Source organism: Calypte anna, unplaced genomic scaffold, assembly GCF_003957555.1.
Source record: "Calypte anna isolate BGI_N300 unplaced genomic scaffold, bCalAnn1_v1.p scaffold_86_arrow_ctg1, whole genome shotgun sequence".
NCBI classification, from domain to species: Eukaryota; Metazoa; Chordata; class Aves; order Apodiformes; family Trochilidae; genus Calypte; species Calypte anna.
Window position 1 is genome coordinate 554,673 of NW_022045534.1, and position 22,549 is coordinate 577,221.

Here is a 22,549-nt window from a genome sequence, read left to right on the forward strand (position 1 = left end):
GCTCCCTCAGCAGAAAAGCTGCAAAAAGCTTTCCAAGTCCCAGCCTGTGCTGAAGGCTTCCCAGAGCCAGCACTGTGTTTGGGACACGTGTGGTCTCCTCCTGGACTGATCTGGGGTTCCTTCTCACACCACACCAGGTGGGGAGGGCACAAGCACAGCTTAGGACTGTATTTCAGCTGGATGGGATGAGAGATCCTGTGTGAGCTGGGTCTCTGGGGGTTTGGCTGCTGGGAAGGAGCTGTGGCACTGGGAGGAGATGCTGTAAGAAGGAAGGTGACACCTGGGTTGGTGTCACCCACACTACCAGGTGTTACCAAGCAGTTAAAGACTGACAGGAGCTCAGGATTTGGGGCTGGAGATGGGGTTCTGTTGTGATCTGATGGGTTTCCCTCCTGGTTTTTGGGCAAGCTTCATGACTGCAGTCTCAGGCACTCCACCTGCCAGAGAACACCCAGCAGAAGTTTTCTGGGGTGAGGGCTCTTGCTGCATCTTCCTCAGTGGTTACATTTTCACTGATCATCATCTCTCTGAGATGAAACAGGACCAGCCAAGTAAATCAAGCATGGGGGATGGAAAAAAGTGTAATTATTGAGGAGAAGGGAATTTCCATCTCACAGAAGTGCCCGAGTTTGACAGCAAGCATTTCACTGTGTAATTAGTGTAGGGGATGGGGTGGAAGAGCAGGGAGTTCAGGGCTCAAGCAGACAGGGATGTGTTGCAGAGGACAGTGAAGCAGGATCAAGAATCAGCAGGACTGTCAAGCAGAGGGGAAGGTTGCTCTTTGGAAGAGATCTCACAAAGTCAGCCCTCCAGCCCTCTTTTCCTCTTCTACTCAGTGCTGCTGCTCCTGCTCCTGCCTCTCCCTGCTCCCTACCACGTACACAGACCCCCTGAACCTAAATTCTGTTTATTTCTCAGGTCCCAACACCCCTCCTCCTCATTCTGGCTGCAGAAGGGCTGCATGATGATAAATAGCTGTGTGACAAAAGCTTCACTGCACAGCAACCTGAAGTGATGTTTTGTACAAAAGGAACTCCCCTGACCTCATATACACAGTGCTGGGCTCTCAAACAGAGAGTGACAAGTCAGGAGAGAGCCTCAGAATCTCAACACTTCTAGGAAAAAGCCTGTTGATGGCAGGGTCAAAAAGCAGCAAACTGAGTGCTAGGAATTGTTATGAAAAGAAAAACAAAAATAACAAAAAAAACCCAACCCCAAAACCACCAAAATATAGGTTACCAAACCTATAGGCAGCCTGAGCACTGGGTGCAGTTTGCAGTGACCAAAGCCCCCAGCTGCCCACGAGCAGGGAGATAACACAGCAGGACCTCTCAGACTGAAAAGGAGATGCCTACAGAAGGCATGAGTGGCAAGAAGCTGTTGAATAAACAATAGCTGTTCATTGCCTGTTGGATAATCAGGAGGAATAAAATTAAAAAAAAAAAAAGGTATAAGGAGCCTGGCTGGAAAGATACAAAAGGGAGCAGAGATTTTACAGAGGTGTTTGCCATGAGGGATTTACAATCCCATCCCCCAGGTGAGGCAAATCCACTGAAGGAAACCCCACTGAGCCTGTGACACACGAGACACAAGCAGCTTGCACAAGCAGCTTCCTTCTGGAGAGCACTACTACAAGCCTACTCTGCTTTTACACACTTCTCAGTGCATGTGCTGTGTTGGACACAGGTCACCAGGCCAACCAGGTCTGATCTGATCTGATTTGCTGTGCCTGCTGCTCTGATTTCTGCCCTAAGCAGGAACAACAAATTGGTGCTCAGTGACTGGGGAGATGGTTCAGAGCCACTCTGGTGATGGGCACAGGTGACTCCACAAGTTGTGGACTCAGACAATCAGGACAGTGTTAGGCTACAGAGTCATTTCCTTGTACAACATGGAAATCCATCTGTACAGACAGAGGCATCTCCTGCATCCCAAGGAAACAACTTGAGTCATGCTCACAGCACCAGGAGCTTATAATGGAAATCAGTTACACCCAGACAAAAGTTAGAGTAAGCAAGAAGTTAAGTACTGAGAGTTTCTGGTGAGTAATGATGTGCTGCTGCTGGTAAGGGAACTAATGGTGTGGTGAAGGAACGAGAGAGGTGCAGGGATCTCCTTCATTTCCAGTGGAAATGCTGGGAAAGCACTTGGGGATCTTTTGGATCAAAATGCACATCTTTGGAACAAGACATTAAAGAATAAGAATCCATGAAAGGAAGAGACGAGGAGAGGAGAGGAGAGGAGAGGAGAGGAGAGGAGAGGAGAGGAGAGGAGAGGAGAGGAGAGGAGAGGAGAGGAGAGGAGAGGAGAGGAGAGGAGAGGAGAGGAGAAGAGAGGAGAGAAGAGGAGAGGAACAGGAACAGGAACAGGAAAAGGAAAAGGAAAAGGGAGAGGGAAAGGGAGAGGGAAAGGGAAAGGGAAAGGGAAAGGGAAAGGGATAGGGAAAGGGAAAGGGAAAGGAAAAGGGAGAGGAGAAGAGAGGAGAGAAGAGGAGAGGAACAGGAACAGGAACAGGAACAGGAACAGGAAAAGGAAAAGGAAAAGGAAAAGGGAGAGGGAAAGGGAGAGGGAAAGGGAAAGGGAAAGGGAAAGGGAAAGGGAAAGGGAAAGGGATAGGGAAAGGGAAAGGGAAAGGAAAAGGGAAAGGAAATGTCAGCCAATTTGCCAGCCTTGTGAAGTGCCTGACCACAGAGTACAAGTAGCCACACAGGAAGAGTCTTGTCCCAGGGAGCAGCTTTGTCCCCAGACAATGGCACAGAAAGGGCTTTTCTTAACTGAGCACAATGAAACCAAAGGCAGGAGCACAGGAAGTGGATTATTTCAGAAACAAAAAGGAAGCTGTATGAACAGAGCCACTTCCATCTCTCATTCCCTCAGGACAGGACAGGTCAGGACAGGGGGACACCCAGGAGGGTGCTTGTCACCTACCAGGTTTGGTGGGTGTGGGGTCTGTGGCTGCCTTGAGGAGGAGGTGCTGGCTGGAGGAGCTGGGCATCCCTGCCCTGCATTGCTGCTGCTGCTGCTTCTGCTGCTGCTTCAGGGCCTAGGGAGGACAGGAGAATGTTACTAATACATTCAGAATATTCTTAGGAATTGTTAGTACCCAGTACAGACTGTTGGGTGCTTGGATCCTGTGCCAGAAGCCCCAGCTGACTGCTGAGAGCCATGCTGGGACACTGCCACCCCTGCACCTAAAGCAAAAGGTTAATGGTTGCAGAACATCCTACCTTGTGTTGTTTCATTACAAAAAAAATAATTCTGTCCAGAGAAGGCGAAGAGAAAGGATTCCAAACCTGGAGTTGGTTCAAGCAGTAACTACACAAAGAACCTCAAATGTAAAAGTACCATCACGGAATTCATTGCTGTCTGCTGAAGATGTAAGCAGCCACCTACTAAAAACCTTCAAGAGAGACACTGCCCATGAGGAAAGACTCTTAATGAAAAGAGTAACAAAAGTGAAGCACTAAAGAGAAGAAAAGAAAAATCCTTTGTTTCCAAAAAGACTCTGAAAGCAACCATCACCCAGCCTCAAAGGCACGAATGACAAAGGCAAGGGAGTGAGGATGCAGTTGGTTAAACTGCAGCTTTTCTCCACACCAAAGGCTCTTGTTCTCAAAAAATGAAATCCAAAGCCAGCAGATCAAGTCTATTGCAGAATTTCAAAATAGGAAGGAACAGGAAACAGTGCTGTACATAGACACAGGTGGGACTCTTAGCTGGAGATCACCACTCTCTTCAACAAGAAAGAAAATATTAATAAAAAGCATGTAGTTAAAACCAGGAGAGAGAATAAAGGTGTGCAGGAGCCTGCAGAATCTGCCACATGAGGAAAAGAGAAGACAGATTTCCAGAGACACAGGAGAGGGAGACTGAGCACGGAAGGACACAGATAAAACATGTTTGATTCCTATGTTCCAATGAATAAAGGTTGGAATGGAAGATCCTGGAGGTCTCTTCCAACCTAAACATCCTGTGATCCAGTGAATTTACTACCTCCTGTTTAGCCACTTCTACCCCAGGTTAAAAAACCACCCAGCCAAACACAGCAACCCTGGCAATGAGTAGTAGGAGGTATCCCCTGCCATGCACAATTCACCTCCTCTTAGGCAGGTCAAAAGCTTCCAAAAAATGTAAAAAGAGAAAGAGCTGGCATTCAAATGAGTAACAAAACCCCATAAAGAAGTGGAAGAAAGCTTTTGCAAACTCTTCTCTGGTTTGAAACTGAACTGGAGGTGGGGGTGAACACCAAGGAAGGAGCAGACCATGAGGAGCACCCACATGCTCTGGGCTGGGTGAAGCCCATGCTGCCCACAAGTGCCCCTCTGAGCTCATGCTGAGTCCTGTCATAACCCAAGAGTAATTCTGATAGGAAAGGACCTCAGGAGGGCTCCAGGCAGAGCAGTTTGGCCTCTCAAGGTCTGCTGTGGCCAAATGCACCTTGAAAACCTCCAAGGATGGAGAGGGCACAACCTCCCTGGGCCCTGCTCCACTGCTGGACTGTCCTCAGGGAGACAAAAGCTTTTCTTTATGTCCTCTTTTTCCTTTATTCTACTCAACTTGTTCCTCATGATCAGCCTGGCTTTGTCTTCTTAACAACCTCCTTTTAAGTATCAGAGAGGGACAGGGAGAAAGGGAAGAGGTCCCACTCCCCATGACACCCCTCACTAGGCAGAGCTTCCCACACCACCAGACCCAGCTCCTCCATCAGGGCTCAGCATCCCTCACCTGCCCCACACCATCCCTCGTTCCTCCATAACACCCTGTGCCAGGCCCACCATCCCCCAGCTTCCCCAGAACACCCCACAGCAGGCCCAGCTCCTCCATGACACCCCAGAACTCTCCCCCCAGATCCATGAGACCCCCAGCCCTGTCCATCAGGAGAGCACTAATTACCCACCAAGAGATGGCAGCTTGTGGGCACCAGGGCTGCAGGAGGCTCTGGAGGTGGCAGAAGTCTCTCAGAAGGGTCTCCCAGAGGACCCCTCTCAGCACATCTCCTGCTCAGAGGATCTCAGGATCTCTCTGAGCCCCAGGAGCCCAGCAAACTCCTCCACCAGCACCACCCCACTGCCTCTCCTCCCACCCCACCTCTGTGGGTCCCCTCTCTGCACCCGTGGGCTCCTCATTTCCCTTTTGTTTGGCTCCACGTTGTGCTTTGTTCTTGCTGGGAGCCCCGGGGTGCCCTCAGAGCAGGGCAGATGCTGCTCACACCCAGGTGTGCTCTGAGCTGCACCCCACAGCAGGCTGGGAGCCTCTGCTTTGTTCTGGGGAGCTGAAAGAGAGCAGAACCCAAAGTGGTGCCACCCAGACAGGACCCTCAGCACCTCCTTCAGTGCCAGGCAAACACAGACCCCGTGGCACAGCAGCCTCCTCCCTCTGGTGACAACAGGACCAGAGGGGTCCTACACACCCACCCTACACCCACCCTGATGGGGGAAAAACCCCCAAAGATGGGGACACACCTAAGGGGAGGGGGAAAACCTGCATTGTGCAGCTCCCTTCCCCACACAAAAGGTGACAAAGTGACTGTTCAGCAACAGGAGAGCGTTTGGAGGGTGCAGCCCAAGGCAGTCCCTGCCCTGACTCATCCCAGGGATGTGTAATGGGTAGAGATGAAAGAGAATGAGGGTGGGATTTCTGTCATTTCTTCTCCTAGAACAACAGGACCAGGTCTGGGATCATGGCAGCAAATCCTTCCTCTTCCCTCAGCACTGCTGAGAGCACCCTGCCCAAAAGAGACAGAAGGAGAGTCCAGGGAAGGGCCACCAGGATGATGGAGAGGCTGAAGCATCTTTGCTCTGAGGAACAATTTCTGCCTGGAAAGGGTTGTCAGGGCCTGGCCCAGGCTGCCCAGGGCAGGGCTGGAGTCCCCATCATGCCTGGAGGGGTTTCAGAGCCTGGAGATGTGGGGATGAGGGACATGGGGTGGGGGTGCTGGGGAAGGGTTGGACTCCTTCATCTCAAAGACTCAGTGGACCTATTCTGTATCCTTTCCAACCAAAATGATTCCACGACTCTATCAAAGTCTGGGGGAGCTCCAGGAACACCTGCAGGGTGGGAATGAAGAAGGGGCAGCCAGGCTCTTCCCAGCAGTGCCCAGGGACAGACCTTGAGGTAGCACACACGGAATAAGAAATTCCAGCAGAAATTCCACAAAATACACTTTTTCACTATGAGGGTGGTCAAACAGTGGCAGAGGTTGCTCAGGGAGGTTACGGAGTCTCCCTCCATGGAGAATATTCCAGAAGCCATCTGAACACAGTCCTGGACAACTGGTTCTGGGTCACCTTGGTCAGCAGGGGTTGGAGAAGAGGGACTCTGGAGGTCCCTGTGAATCCTGATGGCACTGGGATGGCTGCTCATGGATGGTAAGGACAAGATGAGGCCATGGGACTGGGGAGCATCAGAGAGAAGGACTGGAGTGGCACCTGACTTCTCCAGTGATGGGTCAGAAACCACCCATCTTTCTGGATCCTCATGGTACCCTCAGAGTCTCAGCGTGGTTGGGTTTCCTGAGCACATCCTCACTATAACAAAGTTCCAGCAGATCTGGGGAGGTTCTCCTCCCCCTCTGCTCTGCCCTGGGGAGACCACACATCCTGGATCCAGTTTGGGGCTCCCCAGCTGAGGAGAGACTGGGATCTACTGGAGAGAGGCCAAGGGAGAGCCCTGAGGGTGCTGAAGGGACTTGAGCATCTCTGCTGGGAAGGAAGAGTGAGAGCCCTGGGGGTGTTGAGGCTGGAGAAGAGAAGGCTGAGAGGGGATCTGATCAATGTCTCTGAATATCTGAGGGGTGGGTGTCAGGAGGAAGGGGCCAATCTCTTGTTGGGGGTGCCCAGGAACAGGACAAGGAATAATGGGTTGGAGCTGAACATGGGAAGTTCCAGCTCAAGCTGAGGAGAAACTTGTGGAGTGTGAGGGTGAGGGAGCCCTGGCCCAGGCTGCCCAGAGAGGTTCTGGAGTCTCCTTCTCTGGAGCCTTTCCAACCCCCCCTGGATGTGTTCTGTGTGTCCTGCCCTGGGGGATCCTGCTGGGGCAGGGGGTTGGACTGGAGCAGCTCTCAGGAGGGGCTTCTCCCCATGACTGGGTCATGTCTCCAGCAGGATGAGCACTGTCATGGCTCTGCCAGTTCAGATTCTGACACTGCAAACCTCTAACTCAGAATTTTCCAAATGATTGTAGGGAATGCTGCCATCTGCTCACTGACCTGTCTGCTGGCACAGCAGCACACACCCTGCTATGAGGCTGTATTGTATGGCTTTATCTCTGATGAGTTCATGAACTCAGCCCTGATCCTTATTTCTTAAAGGACCTGACTCTTCCTGCCAGGGGAGCAGCAGGGTTAAAAGTTTTCACTTGGAAATCTGCTCTCTCTTCCCTCCAGTAATATCATAATCATGTAGTGCTCCAGACAGGAGGGATGCAGCCAGCCAGCTGGCCTCTCCAGAGCTCACCACCAAATATCTGTGTTGCAGGGGTAACTGAAAACACAAAAGCTACCTTTACTCCTTGCTTCACTCAGTCACTTTATGTTTTCCTACTGCTTTACTTGTAACACTGCTGCTTCCTTCCTGGTCTCTGTATCTGCTTACTTTATCTACTTTTTATACCTGTTAGTGGCTGCTGTGTTTAGGAAGAGGTGGGAGATGGGGTATGTGGTCAAAACAGCAGAATTCCACTGGAACTAAAATGAAACAAGAGACTGAAACAGGAAAGTGGAGAAGTGGAGAAGGGAGAGAGCAGACACAGGGGAATGAACATACAGATGGGGCAAGGCTGGTGGGAGCAGGAGGGTGAGGAATTCAGAGATAAAAAGCAGAGAATTATTTGGCATGTAGGGACAGAGGCTGGGAAGAGAGGAGAAAAGCAGATGGAGTGTAGGTTTGGAACTAGTATAAGTTGGAAATGGACTGTGGGTTGGCCCAGAGTTTCCTTCTGACCTGTGATTCTGTGAAACAGGGATCTACAGAGCAGAGAGAATAAAGAGGAGCTGCCCAGGAGAACTCATAACATGAGTCTGCATGATCACCCTCTTAAAAGAGAAAAGCCTTTGAGGATGCTGGAGAGAAATGACTGCCAGCCAGGCTTAAGCAGGGATGAGGAAGGGAAAGCAAAGGGTATAACTATGATCTTGCTGCATGAATTAATGGGAAGCAATTTTCTGAGGATTCAAAGGAAAGTGGAAGCTTGACTCTAAGTTCAGAAGAAAGTCTGCCTGATGTGACAGCACAATCCCACTTCTTTACTGTGGCTCCCAGCAGCAAGCTGTAACACCAATGCTTCTGTCTAGAAACAACCACGTGGGGAAAGAAAGGAGAGGGAAGATTCCCCAGAGCTGGCAAACTGATTCCCTGGAGCTGGCATCCAAGCTCCAGTTTATCTGCTTGCCTCATCTGCCCCTGCAATCCTCTCCTCAGCAACAAGCCCCAGCTAGATCCTTCTCTCTCAGAGCAGATCCTTCTCCCAGGGCTGCTGGCATCTCTGTTAGCTGAACCATCCTGAGCACTGCTTCTCAGCTGGAAAAAGTCAGGAAAAGAGGCTGGGTGGGAAAAGGTAAATCCTATCTGGAACACAGCATGATTTCTGTGACAAGGTTCTGCCACCCCTGGACCAGCAGCTCCTCTGCAGCTTGATTCCTAACTCCTTACAGATTTGCCCAAGGAGCACATCTCAGCCTGATGAAGTGTTTCCTTTCTAAGGATCATGGAACAGCAAACAATGCAGCTGGGGAAACACCTGCACACAAGAGGCTCAGGGGACCAATTCATCTTGTGCTGTTCATCAGGAGGAACAAATCATCTGCATGACAAACACCCATTCTGTCCTGCCTGCACACAGGCAACACCAGCTACACAGCAGCCATTCCCCAAGCATGGAAAATCATCAGTATTCTGCTTTCCCTGCCACCCAGCAGAGGTGCAACCCACAGCCAGGGTGCTCTCCTTCCCCTTCTTCCCTGCACTGTACCCTGGCTTGGGAGAGAACTGGCCCTGACCAGGGGAGAAGTCAGTGGGTTGAATTCCTTTCCCCAAGGACCTTCCATTGATTCACAGAGACTGTGGGAAGCTAAGCATCCCCATCAAAATGTTGGGTGAAAAGAAAAAGAAACAACATCATGTATCTGATCTTTAAAATAATAATTAATAACTGTCCAGATGCTTATTTAAAGAAACAGCAAGGAACTAAAAAGGAAAATATTCTGAACCACCATTAAAAGAGAGGGATGTTTTAGCAAAACCCTGCTTACTATGAGACAGCCAGGAACTCCTGAATTACCTCCTGCAGGGTGAAGCTTCAGTGAGAAAGATGATTTATCAGAGAAGTAAATTCATTGCATGGATCCCTAACCCAGGCTCAGAGCAGGTGCTTACCTGTTTGAGTGCCTTCTTGCTGTGCTTCTGGGATGAGGAGATGACTTTGCCTGCCTGGATGGAAGGTGATGAGCAGCCTGACTGAGGGGAGGAGGTCTGTGACAGCCTGGACGACACTACAAGAAAAATAAAGTAAAATAAAGCATTTATAGTAATCCAACATTTACACATTTGCCTGCAGCACGTTAGCCAGCCCTCACCACTGCAGATCATCTCATGAGGCTCAGGAAAACTGCACCTCTGGCAAATGTTGCTGGTTGCACAGGGAATCGTTTCTATTTCCTCCCCACCACCAAGGCAGCTGTTTCCCTCTGAAAGCCAACAGCAGCTCCTGAGACCAACTTTACATTTGTCATCTCTTGTCCATCTCTTCTTTTATTTGTTTTTTAAATAGCTGCTATCAAACGCCAGCTTGGGAAAAAGCTTCAGGTTCCCAGGGATTCAGCCACTTCAAACCTAAACCAAAATCCAGGTGATGTGTTGTCTCTGCCTGGAATGATCTGTGGTCAGACACCTGAGTGACAGCAGTTTCTCAGCAGATGAAACCTGAATCCCACACAAGGGCAGGAAGACAAATGACATGGAAAGGAAGTGGAACATTGCTTGCTCCTTTCTGAAAAGGAACGTGGGAATACAGAGGATGTCCCAGTAATGAGCACAAGTTCTCTGTGGATGAGCCTCAGGGCCTGAAGAAATCTCCCCCCAGCCATGCAGAGCCCTAAAGCAAAGCTTCTCCTTCAGTGCTTTAGACTTTTAAATGGTTTGGTTACAGCCAGCAAACCAGGGATGGGATTAAATAACAGCTGCTCAGGTGGTGTGGATACAGCTGCTGGGCACAGGATGGGGGGTGGGTGCTGACATCTGCACAGGGGTCACCTCCAGCAGAACAGGGACACTGAGAGGATGCTCAGAGGATGCCCAGAGGATGCTCAGAGCACCTCCCTGGGAAGCCAGGCTGAGGGATTGGGGTTGTTCAGCCTGGAGAAGAGGAGGCTCCCAGAGGAGCTCAGAGCAACCTTCCAATATCTGAAGGGGCTCCAAGAAAGCTGGGGGAGGGCTTTGGACATGGGGGGGTAGGGAGAGGACAAGGGGAATGGGTTAAAACTGGAAGAGGGGAGATTGAGGTTGGAGATGGGGAAGAAATTCTTGAATTTGGGGGTGCTGAGCCCCTGGTTGCCCAAGGAAGCTGTGGCTGCCCCATCCCTGGCAGTGTCTCAGCCCAGGTTGGATGGGGCTTGGAGCATCCTGGGCTGGGGGAGGGGTCCCTGACCATGGCAGGGGGGACACTGGGGGGGCTTTGAGGTCCCTTCCCACCCAAAGCAGTCTGGAACTCTATAAAGGATAATAAGCAGATTCAGATGCAAACTCTTTGCATTATTGCCTCCTGAAGCAATTGGTTCTAGAAGACACGAGGCTCAGCTGGGATGCTCATCCTCAGCAACAGCCACTCTGCCATCCTGCTCAGGATCCAGAGAGGAGGGAAGTTCCCCAAAATCACAGTGACAGGAAGCACCAGGAGGCAGCATTTCAACTAAATGCAGAATTCCTGCAATGTATTAAAGTAAAAATAAACAGCAATTTATTAAAGTCCTCAGGCGTGGCATGGAGATGAAGTGCAAGTTTTTGAGAAGGTACACAGAGCAGAGATGAGGTAACATCAGGCTTGGAAATGTCATTAGAAACAAGGACAATAAAAAGGAGCAGTGAGAAACTGGTAATACAACAGTCACAGACAGGATCACCATACCCAGCCCAGAGCTGGTGATGCTAAAAGATGACACAGACCCACAGCAAACAGAACAACCACTTAAAAGGCAAAAAAGTATATAGAGTATACCAAGACCTGGAAAGCAAAGGTTTTATCTGCACATTGAAAGCAGTAAGGAGGTTTGTAAACTTGCATTTGTCTCTCAATTGAGTGGAAATTGCAGTTCAAGAATAAGAAGATGCTGGAAAAGGTCATAATCGGGTCAGCACCTGGAGAGGAGAAGCAGATCTCAGCAACCCACTGGAATTCTCTGAGTGCTTCAATAAAGAGAGCTGGAAGAAAAGAAAGTTTTTTGCTAAGAGTTCACTCACACTTCCAGAGATTTTCAGCAAAAGGCTTCTAAAAGTCATTTGGCTGTTGTTTAACAACAAAGAATTGGCAAAACTCAGATGCTGGACAGGACAGAAGGCAATAAACAGAATCAACTGCTCATCAGGCAAGAAATCAGCAAAAAATCTGCAAGATCATGTCCTAAGAGCTTAGTGACAGGCTGGGAGGCAGCAACAGTAAAGTATTAAATATTTAGTTTAGTTAAGGTCAGAGGAAATGGCCTGGAAATTCAGAGAGACAACCCAGAAAACAAAGACAAAAAAAAAAAAAGAAGTAAAACATGATGGAAAGGAGTGAGTACATCTTGGAGGAAAAAATCCTAAACTGCACAGAGCAGTAACCCACAGTGTGCTGTCAGGACTGGGATCTGCTCGGGCTGATGGGTGGAGGAACATGGACAGTAGGATGATGCCATGTGGAGATGGACTGAGGAAGTGTCCAAAATCCCTACAGCATCCTGAGCCTCACCCTGTGCTGATCACAGCTGCAGAACTGGGAGGGATTCAGGAAAGTAAAAACCAACACTTATGGACATAAAAACCAGGGACAGCAAGAGATGTGATGTGATTCTCAAAGGAAGGACCCTGAGAGCAGCACACAAAGTGAGATCATGGACTGCCAGGTGGGAAGGGACCTCAGGGATCTCCTGCTCCAACCCTTCCAATGTTGTTGGTGATCTGAGATGTCCCAGCACCCATCCAGCTGAGACTGCAAACTTTCCAGGCTGGGGGAATCCACCCCTTCCCCTGGGAGACCATTCCAGTGTCTGACTGTCCCCAGGGGGGAAAATGTTCCTTTTGTGTCCAACTGGAATCTCCCCAGGAGCACCTTGTGCCCATTGCACCTCGTCTTGTCCATGGGGCTCCTTGGAACAGGGAATCTGCATCTGCTTTGCAGCCCCCCTGAAGTACTGGACATGGTCAGAAGGTCTCCCCTGAGCCTTCTCTTGATGCAGCCCCATTCCCACAGGGAAGCACAGTGGGAGCTGATGGTGTCCCCTGGGAACACGGGAGGGCAAAGCCACCAGCAGCCCTGCCACCAGCCAGCCCCCAGCTCTGCCCACCAGCACTGCACACACAGCATCCCCCCTGTAACACCAATCCCTCCTCCCAGTTGTCAAACACAGAGGAAACACAAATTCAGGTTAACATCTCAAACTCTGGTGTTGACTCTTGCTGGGGTTCTGAGAGAGCTGAATGGCAGAACAGAAACCACATCCTCTTCAGAGCCTGTCACTGCTGAAATGACAAGTTCTGCATCAGGGTGACACACGGAGCCACTCTTCTCCAGCCTCACATTCTATTCACATTTTCATTTTTATGCTGTCTTTGAACAAAGAAAATGAAATCTTTCCAAACCAGGAACCATTTGGAAAATTCAGGCCTGGGAAGACCTGGAGGGTGACGTTTTGCAGCCCTGATTTATGACATTTTTGCACATCCTCTGTGTCAAAGCCCTGTGTCAGGCTGACAGCTGTAACCACAACAGGTTCTCGAGAAAAAAGAGGAGAACTGAAGAAGGCAACCAAGTCCCAGGTGCCTGGGCTCAGTGATGGGTGATGGAGGGGAGGACACAGCCATGGGAAGGCACCCCTGGGTGCTGGGACCCAAACACTCTCACAAAGGTCACATCCTGGCAAGAACTTCTCACAGAAACAGCAATATTAGAAGTGTTGGAGCACGTGAGCCTCAAGGTCCCTTCCCACCTGGCACTGCAGGATTCTATGAGCTCTGGATGCAGCCAAGCAGAGGGGGAACACAGAGATGTGCAGGAGCAGGAGAACATCCAGACTCCCAGACTGCTGAGTTTGTTGCCTTGGGACAGAATTTCAGTGAAGGCAGCTCTGCCTCCAGGCTTGCTGCAAATCCGAATGTGGAGCTGAGATTCTACCTCTTGATGCCCTTAAATCCCTTACAGCCCTCCATGCTGGCGTGGAGAAGGAATGGAAAGTACCAACAGGAAGCCAGGATGGCTCCAAACCTGCTGACTCTGCACCCCATGTCACCAGCTGCTGCATCCAGGAGGTTTCACCTTGGCTGGGAGGAGTTTGCCAGGTGGAATTTTAACAGTTCCCTGAGATGAAAGCAGCTGAGACAAAGTGGAACTTGTGCTGGGCAAACCTCAGGAACCCTGACTTGTCAGATACACTAAGAATGGACCCACCATGGTCCCCTGGCCCAGCTGCACAAAGCAATGCTGGAGCCAGACCTGTGTGCACTGTCACAGCTGCAGGAATCCTCTCACACTTCAGACTTCTCATGTGAAATGGCACTGACACCAGGGCTCTTCTTCTGAGAAATGAAATTACAACACTGATCAGGCCAATCAATTAAACTGACATAAATTAGAAAATTAAATTAGAATGGAAATTTCACTCTGGCAAGATCTGCTGACATCCTGCATGGTGCTGGGTTCCTTTAACAGCTGCAAACCCTAAACTACTGCTCAACCCATTCTCCTACAGGCATTTATAAAGATGTGCTAGCAGCAGCAAAGAGAGGTATTAAGAATCATTTAATGATAATTGATTGAAGGTGAGGGACTAATTAGTCTAGAAAAATTACAGTAAATTGCTGCAAATATGAAACACAGGATGTAGTCTGGGGCTCCCTTCTAACAGGAACACCAGGCTGTGGAGCTCTGGGAACACACTGCCTCCTGCCCTTAACACTGAGGACTTTCTGCTTCACCCTCTTGGATAAAGGAAGGGACTGATCAACCAACTGGAGCACAACCTCACCACACACCCATCCCAACAGGGTGCCAGGGGGTTCCCAAGGCACCAGTGGCACAACCCTGCTGACACCCTGGAACTTGGATCCCACCACACACTCTGTGCTGGCACCACCACGCACAAGACTGGTTTTCCATCCCAGAAAAATCACAGAACCACAAATCGGTTGGAAGTGACCTCAAAGCTCCCCCAGTGCCCCCCCTGCCATGGTCAGGGACCCCTCCCCCAGCCCAGGGTGCTCCAAGCCCCATCCAACCTGGGCTGAGACACTGCCAGGGATGGGGCAGCCACAGCTTCCTTGGGCAACCTGGGCAACCAGGGGCTCAGCACCCTCACCCCAAGCAATTCCTCCCTCACATCTCATCCCCAGCTCCCCTCTCCCAGCTCCAAACCCTTCCCCCTTCTCCTAGCCCACTCCAGCCCAGCCAGGACATCACCTTATTCCAGGCCACCACTAACCCATGTCCCACACCTGAGAATCACAGAATGCTCATGGCTGGAAAGGACCTTGGAGATCACCAAGTCCAACCAAACCATTTCTCCCTCCCTCCCTCCCTCCCTGCCCAAGATCTCCTCTCCATCTCCCCTCTCCCAGCTGCAAACCCTTCCCCCTCGCAGGCTCCCATCCCTCCAGGCCCTTGTCCCAAGTCCCTCCCCAGCTTTCCTGGAGCCCCTTCAGGCACTGGAAGGTGCTCTAAGGTCTCCCCGGTGCAGCCTTCTCTTCTCCAGCCTCAACACCCCCAACTCTCTCAGCCTGGCTCCAGAGCAGAGCTGCTCCAGCCCTCCCAGCAGCTCCAGGGCCTCCTCTGCACTGGCTCCAACAGCTCCGGGTCCTTCTGCTGATGGGGACCCCAGAGATGGACACAGCTTTACCCCAGGGGGGTCTCCCCAGAGCAGAGCAGAAGCATGAGGACTCCTGATTCCCACCTGGTGGTTGGTGCCAGCCCAGCTCTCTGCACTGCACGAGACTGACAGTAACAGAAATGGTAAGATGCTCAGGATATTTTACTTTCTTTCCCTTTCCTCCCTTGGATGTCTCCTCTTCATGGGTTATTTGCTTTTTGGGGTGTGACAGTAGCCAGATATTTGCTTGAAATCCCACTGGCTTGTCCTATACATCTGCTCACTTGCTTAAGGTGACACTGAACTCAATATTCTGCCCAAGTTTTTGTCTTTCAGACAAAGTCAGTGAATACCCAGAGGAAGCTGATCCTGCTCTGGGGCAGCAGAACTGCCTGTACAGCTCTTCCTGTCCCTCCTAGCTCTACATGGTCATCAGACAGAACTGTAGAGATTTTCACCCCCTCAGCCAGTGCTTCTTGTTTGGATTTCTTGCCTTCTCCTGCTCCATCAGAGCAGAGCTGGCTGCAGGGCTGGGAGCAGAGGGCAGGAGAACACCTGGAGCATCCCTGAGCAGGAAAGCAGAGGGAGCTGTGACAGGTAACACAGGGGTGCTGACACCACTCAGGCCCTGTTGGCACCAATTCCTAAATCAGGATTAAGATTTTTCTTAAACTGCTGTAGCAGAAATGAGTGGCTGGGCTGCTCAGGCTTGTTTCAGGAGAGATGCAGAGGAGGCTGCTGAAGAAAGGAAGCAGAAAGAATGATCTGGCATTTATACAAAAGTTTAATTTCAGTGGCTCCAGAAGAAAATAACTCTTAGGGTCACTCAGCTTAAGGTTAACCTTGGCAGTTCCCTTTAGTGACTTTGGTTTTCTTGACTAACACACCAACTGCTTAGCAGCATAAACCAAAATAAAACCATTAAAAACACACTAGAAGTACAGGAAAAATACATCTGTAGTTGCTGGAGACTTGGGAGTCAAAATACTTCCAAAGCAGAAAAAAAAAGAAGGATGTAATGTTTGTGAAAATAAAATGATTCTGGCAAGAGTCTTCTGCTTGAGCTATGGCTGGAGGCAACCAGAACCAACCCAGACAAACGGTACCAAAAACCCACAGAGAGTGCAGCCTCCTGAGCCACTCACATGAGGATTCCTGGGGCTGTGGGGTTCTGCTGGATCTCTCATCCTTTCTCTGGTGAAGATCAGAGCTCTCATTATTGCTTCAAACATACCAAAGAGACTCTCACCTTTGGGCAGGTGGAATCAAACTATTCTGGAGCCATGAAACTGTTCTGCTAAAGTCATGCCCGGAGCATTAGATCAATAAACATCTACCAGGGATAAAAAGCCTTTTGCTGGATGGTTGCTTCAGGAGCATCACCTCCCAAACTGCTGTGGCTGCAGCACCGTGGGATCAGTGCCCTGGTAATTCACTGTCCCCATCAGAGCCTGAGCTCTGCAGTCTGGCTGCAGGTGTGAATCTGATTTATGCCCTGGCACACAGCAGGGCTCTGCCACCCATCCTGCAGCCGTGGCAGATGCTGAAAGGCCCCAGAGACAGGCTGCTGGCAGCCTGGTCCTCACCTCTGCCTCCTGGCTGGAGGGCAGGAGTTGGAGCTCTCTCGGGGTTCTGTCTCTAATTTTGTCTGGGCTTGGGCAAGTGTAATATGAACAGAAATTAACCCAGAAGATCCAGAGCTCCTGCCCGAGGGGTGCGTGCATCTCCCTGGGGTTGTCTGAATTGGAAGGGACCCATCAGGATCATCAAATCCAACTCCTGTCCCTTTGTAGGGCACCCCCAGGATCAGTCACACCATCAGAGCTCCTTGGATCTGCACTTCACTCACTTGGGAAGAAAGCAGAGTCAGGCTGAGCTAAAGACACAATGAATCCCCCCTTCAACTGTGTGCAGTCACAGGCTTAAAATAACCCAGTTTTACACAGCTAATGGGATCCAGATGTATTAGACAAAAAACTCCTAGTGAAAGCCACTCAGACATGTCCTGAGCAGCACAGAAACGGCTCCTCTTCATCCAGTGCCCTCCCTTCTCTACAGGTACACAGCTTCCCAGGAGGAGAAGGGGAGCTGTACCTTGAATTTTTAGCAAAACGACATCAAACTTTCAAGTCAGAAAACCACTTTAGAAGAGTTGTCCCCTCCCTATGACTGCTCCTTGCTGAAATGAAGGAAGTAATAATCCCCCCAAATACTGCCCAGCTGCAGCTTCCCAGAACTCCCCCTCCTGCACTTAGAGCTGAGACGAGGATGAGAGGTTCCTGTTAGCCAAGGGATGGTTTTATAAACATAAGATCACAGAGAGACTGGAGTGGATCTGCACCAGCAGCTCACAGAAAACCAACAGGAGGAGCCAAGCAGTCCCTGTCTGATCCCTCATGTGCTCCATGCTCTGCTGGTCCCACCTCACCTCTTCACCCTCTTCCCCACTTCTTAGGAGTAAATTTATCCCTACATGCTTTCTACGTGGCTGCACTGGGTAGGTAACTCCTCCACTGCAGGAAAGGACATCAATTAAATATTACCAAGCACCTTAGCAAAGAGGAGGAAGGACAAAAGGCAAGCAGGAGCCCTACAGCTCTGAGCAATGAAGTTGGCACCAAGCAGTGGACACCACACAAGTATGGGATCACTCAGAGGAAGGTTTACAACCTGAGCTGCCAACAGCCAAACCTCCTACAGCAAACTGGAGACACTGCCACCAAACCTGCTCTGTGTGTCTGTGGTGGCTTCTCATCAGAGGGATGGAGCTCCATAAGTTATAGTGAAGATTCTTCTTATGCTTCCTCACGGACCCTTTCTGTAAAATGTTATTTTTTGAGCCTGCCCTGTGGCTGTGCACAGCAAAGACCTGTGTGCTGCTGGGCCAGAGGAATTTCCCCAGAGCAGCTGAAGGGCTCCACTGCTCTGCTGCCATCCCCACCAGCTGAGCAGCTCCATCCCAGCACTGTCCTGGCACACACCAGGTCCCTCCATGAGCTCGCTCAGGTTGCTGCTCAGGCACAGGGCTGGCAGTGTCCTTATCACCAGGTTCATTTCTGCAGGGCTACTGAGCTGTGCTGGCTCACAGCCAGGTCCTCACAGTTGCCCCAGGGCCAGTGAAGAGAGGGCAGGGAGCAGAGCCCTGGGCAGAAAGTCCCCTGAGCAGCTCAGGAGAGCCTCAGCACCTTCAGAGCAGCCACTCAGATGGTGCAGCAGCATTCAGATGGTGCTGGGGTGACACCTTTCTAGGCTGCTGACTCAACCAGCAGAATCAAGGTGGCCAAACACGAAGCACGTAGGAAGCCAGGGCAGATGCTGGTGAGGTGAAGATGTGGTCACATTTCTTTGAACTCCTCAGCAGGTTGGATCACTCAGGGCCACACTCCTCCTCCAGGCTGGGGAGCTACTCAGCACCAACTCATCAGCTCACAGGTCTCTTTGATCATTGCTGCAGCTTGTCTCTGCCAGGGCACATTTTAATAAAGAAAACAAGCAGTTTCAACATCTCCTGCCCTGATTGTGGAGGATCTCCAGCCCAGCCACACAACCCAGAACCTCCAAAGCTCTGCAGGTCCCTCTCCCACCTCCCACCTTGCCTGGGCTGCAAGGTGGCTCCACAAGGGATGCACTTCAGCAGGGGCTGCTGCCAAGATAAAGCAGCCTGAAAAGAAGGCTTCAGGTGCCTGAGAGAGGAGGATTTGTGTGCTTCAGGAGAGCAGCTACACAGCACCAGTGCCAACCTCCTTACTGCTGAGATGGCACCAGCACCAAGGTTTCATTCTTTTAGAGAAGATCCATGAATTACCCACTGCACTGGAGCTTCCTGATTTTCTCAAGTAGCATTTTCCTTTATTGGTAAAACCACACCAGTGACCTGGGAACAACTGATTTAGACTCAGAGATTCTCCAAAGTCATGCAGAGGAAGTGATGAAGGAACAGGGATGCCAGGGATGGGGCAGCCATAGCTTCTTCGGGTATCCTGGGCCAGGCTCTCACCACCCTCACACCAAAGAATCCCTGGCAGTGTCTCAGCCCAGGCTGGATGGGGCTTGGAGCACCCTGGGCTGGGAAAGGGTCCCTGACCATGCAGGGGGTTGGAACTGGATCAGCTTTAAGGTCCCTTCCAACCCAAACCATGAGGTGATCCATGAGGTGTCTGTGACACACAGACACTACACAGTGCTCTACTTTAAGTGTTGGCAGGAAACTCAACCAAATTCAGTGCACTTAGGACAAACCCCATAACGTGGCCAGGTCCATGGTTTGCATGGAGCTGCTGCTGGAGCTTGCTGTGCCAGTGGCAATGTGCTTGGGGGCTGTGAGGCTGAGCTACAAACACCCTCACCCACCTGCCTGAAATACACACCCTGGCCTGGGGAAACACACAGAGCTCTGAACAGTGGGAGGTTCTGCCCCAAACACCAACATGGTGATGGTTCATCTCCTGGCAAGTCCAGCCTGGTCCCTTCTCACTGACATGCAGCTGCCCCCAATTCCTGCCAGCATTTCTGAGTGACCTGGTGACACAGCTCCTCACCACATCTCTCTGGAAACTTTCATTTTTGTTTTAACAGCGACAGAAGGAAGCAAAATCTGGAGATGCCAGAGTCACCTGGCTGGCTGAGTGCCACCAGTGTGTGTCCTGTGTGTTGTGTCCTGGCTGCTCCCTGCAGCACCTCTGCCATGCTTGGGTTTTACACGTGTAGAGCAACAACCTCCCTGACAGCACAGGACAGCAGGAGGCTGGCAAGAGACCCAGTGATTGTATCCAGCAGTTGTGTGGAAAACTAAGCAAACAGTGAAGCAGCAAAGTGTGCTGATGGTACCAAAGTATCCAGGGAAAGCCACATGGGCTGATGGACAGCTTGTAGGAGAGGGGACAATGACCACAGAGAAATCTTAATAACTGGTTGTACAAAGGCCTCAGGTCAAGAGTGGTCAAAGCAAGCAGAGTGCTCAGTAGTGCCAGGAAAGAAGCACAGAACAGAAACAAACCAAACACAGTTTGCTTCTTGAAGAGTGAGTGCTGTTGGCTCCAGACTCATTGGGGTGAGCTAGGACATCCCAACAGGGATGGGAGGACCCTTCAAGGAGTAGTGAGAAGAGTTCATCCTGGAGGAGATAACTGGCAAGTGAGGTGAGGGTCTGTGAAATCCTGCCTGGCAGGGTAAAGCAAAGAGAACAGGGGGTCAGAGTCAGACCCAAGAGCTGGAGATTTGTAGATGAGGTGGAACCACACATTCTGCTCCTCTAACACCTCCTCTCTGTGTTACTGCTGGATGGATGCTGCAGAAGATCACCACACTATGCAAGCTCGTGTGAGGTCTTGTTCCCAGCTTTCTGGAGCACATCAAGCTTTCAGTGAGCTCACCTCAGCCTGAGCTGGAGTCTTCATCCCTAAGAGCCTGGGCTGTCAGATTGCCAGTGCTGAGGATCATGGTTTTCTGCCTTAAAAAACCCCAACCCATCCTTCCAAGATTTCTCCAGCACAGAGACATGGAAGGCACACAGCATCAGTAGCACTGCACACATGGCTACAGGAGACCTCAGTGCTGATTTGATACACCACGAGTTTCAGAATAAAGGTTATAAGGAAAACTTGGATGTTTAGAGGCTAAAGGAGGATCCTGCCATGAAACAGAAAGTCAGGCTTTACTCAGGCTTCACCAAGTGAAGTTTTCTTCACAACGAGAGATCAAACATCTTCTGAACATGCACTTGGTTGTGAAGATTGAAGCAGATCCTCAGCTGGCAGGACAGGTCCAAGATGCCAGCCACACACACACAGGGGCTGGGATGCCAGGAGCCCTTCAGCCAAAGCAGGAATTCCTGCTGAGTGTCCCAGTGGGTGAACCTGAGCCTCCCTGATGACCTGACAGGGAAGGGTGGACCTGGTGCATGCAGTGGCCTGAGCTTCCCAGCTGCTTTCCAGAGATCCACAGAACTGCCCAGGCTGGCAAGGACCTTGAGAGATCATCTGCTCCAGCCTTTCATGGGAAAGGGAATCCAGACACCAGGGATGGGGACTCCAGCCCTGCCCTGGGCAGCCTGGGCCAGGCCCTGACAACCCTTTCCAGGCAGAAATTCTTCCCCAGCTCCAACCTAACCCTCCCCTGGCACAACTCAAGGCTGTTCCCTCTTGTCCTATCCCATGCTCCATGACCCTGCCTGCTCCAGCCCAGCCCTTCCCTGCTCCATCCTCACACCCACATGGCTCTGACTTCCCTGCCCTAACAAGAGCATCTCCAGCACTTTGGGGCTCCCAGAGCTGCCCCTCAGGACCTGTCAGTGATCAGCTCTGCCCAGCTGCAGACCTGCTGAGCACAGGGAAATGCCTGGAGATGTCCCTGCCCTGTCCCTCACCCCACTGTCACACTGGGCAGCAAAGAGACTTCTCACTGCAGGGCAACCCAGTTGGGAAATGTGGACTGGGTGGAGATTGATGCTCAGAGCTCTCACCAAACACACCAGTGCTGGACTTCCCAGGGCTGCAGTTCTGGGAAGCAGCTGCTGGAGGCAGGCAGCCTGGGACAGCAAAGCTCAGGGCTGTGACAGCAGCAGCTCCTCCTCTGAGCTCCAGCCACACACTGCAGCTCCCACTTCCTCTTGGATCTCCAAACTCAGCTCTTTGGGCTCAACCCTTCCAGGGCACCACACCACAGGGCAAGGGGACAGCCCTGAGGGTGCAGGGAGGGTGCTGAGCAGGGGGGACCCTCCCCAGACCCCACGTGCATGTGGCTGAGCTCCCACAGGGCTCAGTGGGCACCTTTGGGGGTCAAACAGCACCTGCCTGGGGGGTGAACACCCCTGAGAAGCCTGCCTTGTCCCAAAGAGAGCCTGCCCTGCTAACTGCCTGCTCACTCTCCAGTTTTCTGTGAAGTTAGGGGCTTAGAAATCACTTTTCCTTTCATTTCAGTGGAAATATTTTGGGGCCGTACGGTACCTTAGGAATGGGAACAAGCACCTGGGTACCAACCCCTCCAGGAAAGCTGGGGAGGGACTTGGGACAAGGGCCTGGAGGGATGGGAGCCTGCGAGGGGGAAGGGTTTGCAGCTGGGAGAGGGGAGATGGAGAGGAGATCTTGGGGAGGGAGGGAGGGAGAAATGGTTTGGTTGGACTTGGTGATCTCCAAGGTCCTTTCCAGCCATGAGCATTCTGTGATTCTCAGGTGTGGGACATGGGTTAGTGGTGGCCTGGAATAAGGTGATGTCCTGGCTGGGCTGGAGTGGGCTAGGAGAAGGGGGAAGGGTTTGGAGCTGGGAGAGGGGAGATGGGGATGAGATGTGAGGGAGGAATTGCTTGGGGTGAGGGTGCTGAGCCCCTGGTTGCCCAGGTTGCCCAAGGAAGCTGTGGCTGCCCCATCCCTGGCAGTGTCTCAGCCCAGGTTGGATGGGGCTTGGAGCACCCTGAGCTGGGGGAGGTGCTTTAAGGTCCCTTCCAACCCAAACCAGTCTGAGGTTCTATGATTTTACTGTCCCACATCACCTGGGGACAAGAGGCAG

The 22,549-nt window shown here is 51.3% G+C and overlaps 1 protein-coding gene across 5 annotated transcripts in view; it reads right to left on the minus strand.

The window, feature by feature from the left end:
- Positions 1 to 22,549, minus strand: part of ASXL2 (ASXL transcriptional regulator 2) — a 99,604-nt gene that overhangs the window by 15,900 nt on the left and 61,155 nt on the right. For 4 of the 5 annotated variants that reach the window (XM_030468827.1, XM_030468824.1, XM_030468828.1 and 1 more), the window contains 2 exons: positions 9,372 to 9,487; positions 2,929 to 3,043 (listed from right to left, as the gene is read on the minus strand). In XM_030468827.1, the coding sequence (XP_030324687.1) occupies positions 2,929 to 3,043; positions 9,372 to 9,487 (231 nt within the window). Of the gene's footprint in view, positions 1 to 2,928; positions 3,044 to 9,371; positions 9,488 to 9,571; positions 9,600 to 22,549 lie in introns of those variants that run through there. The other variant, XM_030468830.1, reaches the window with a different exon arrangement.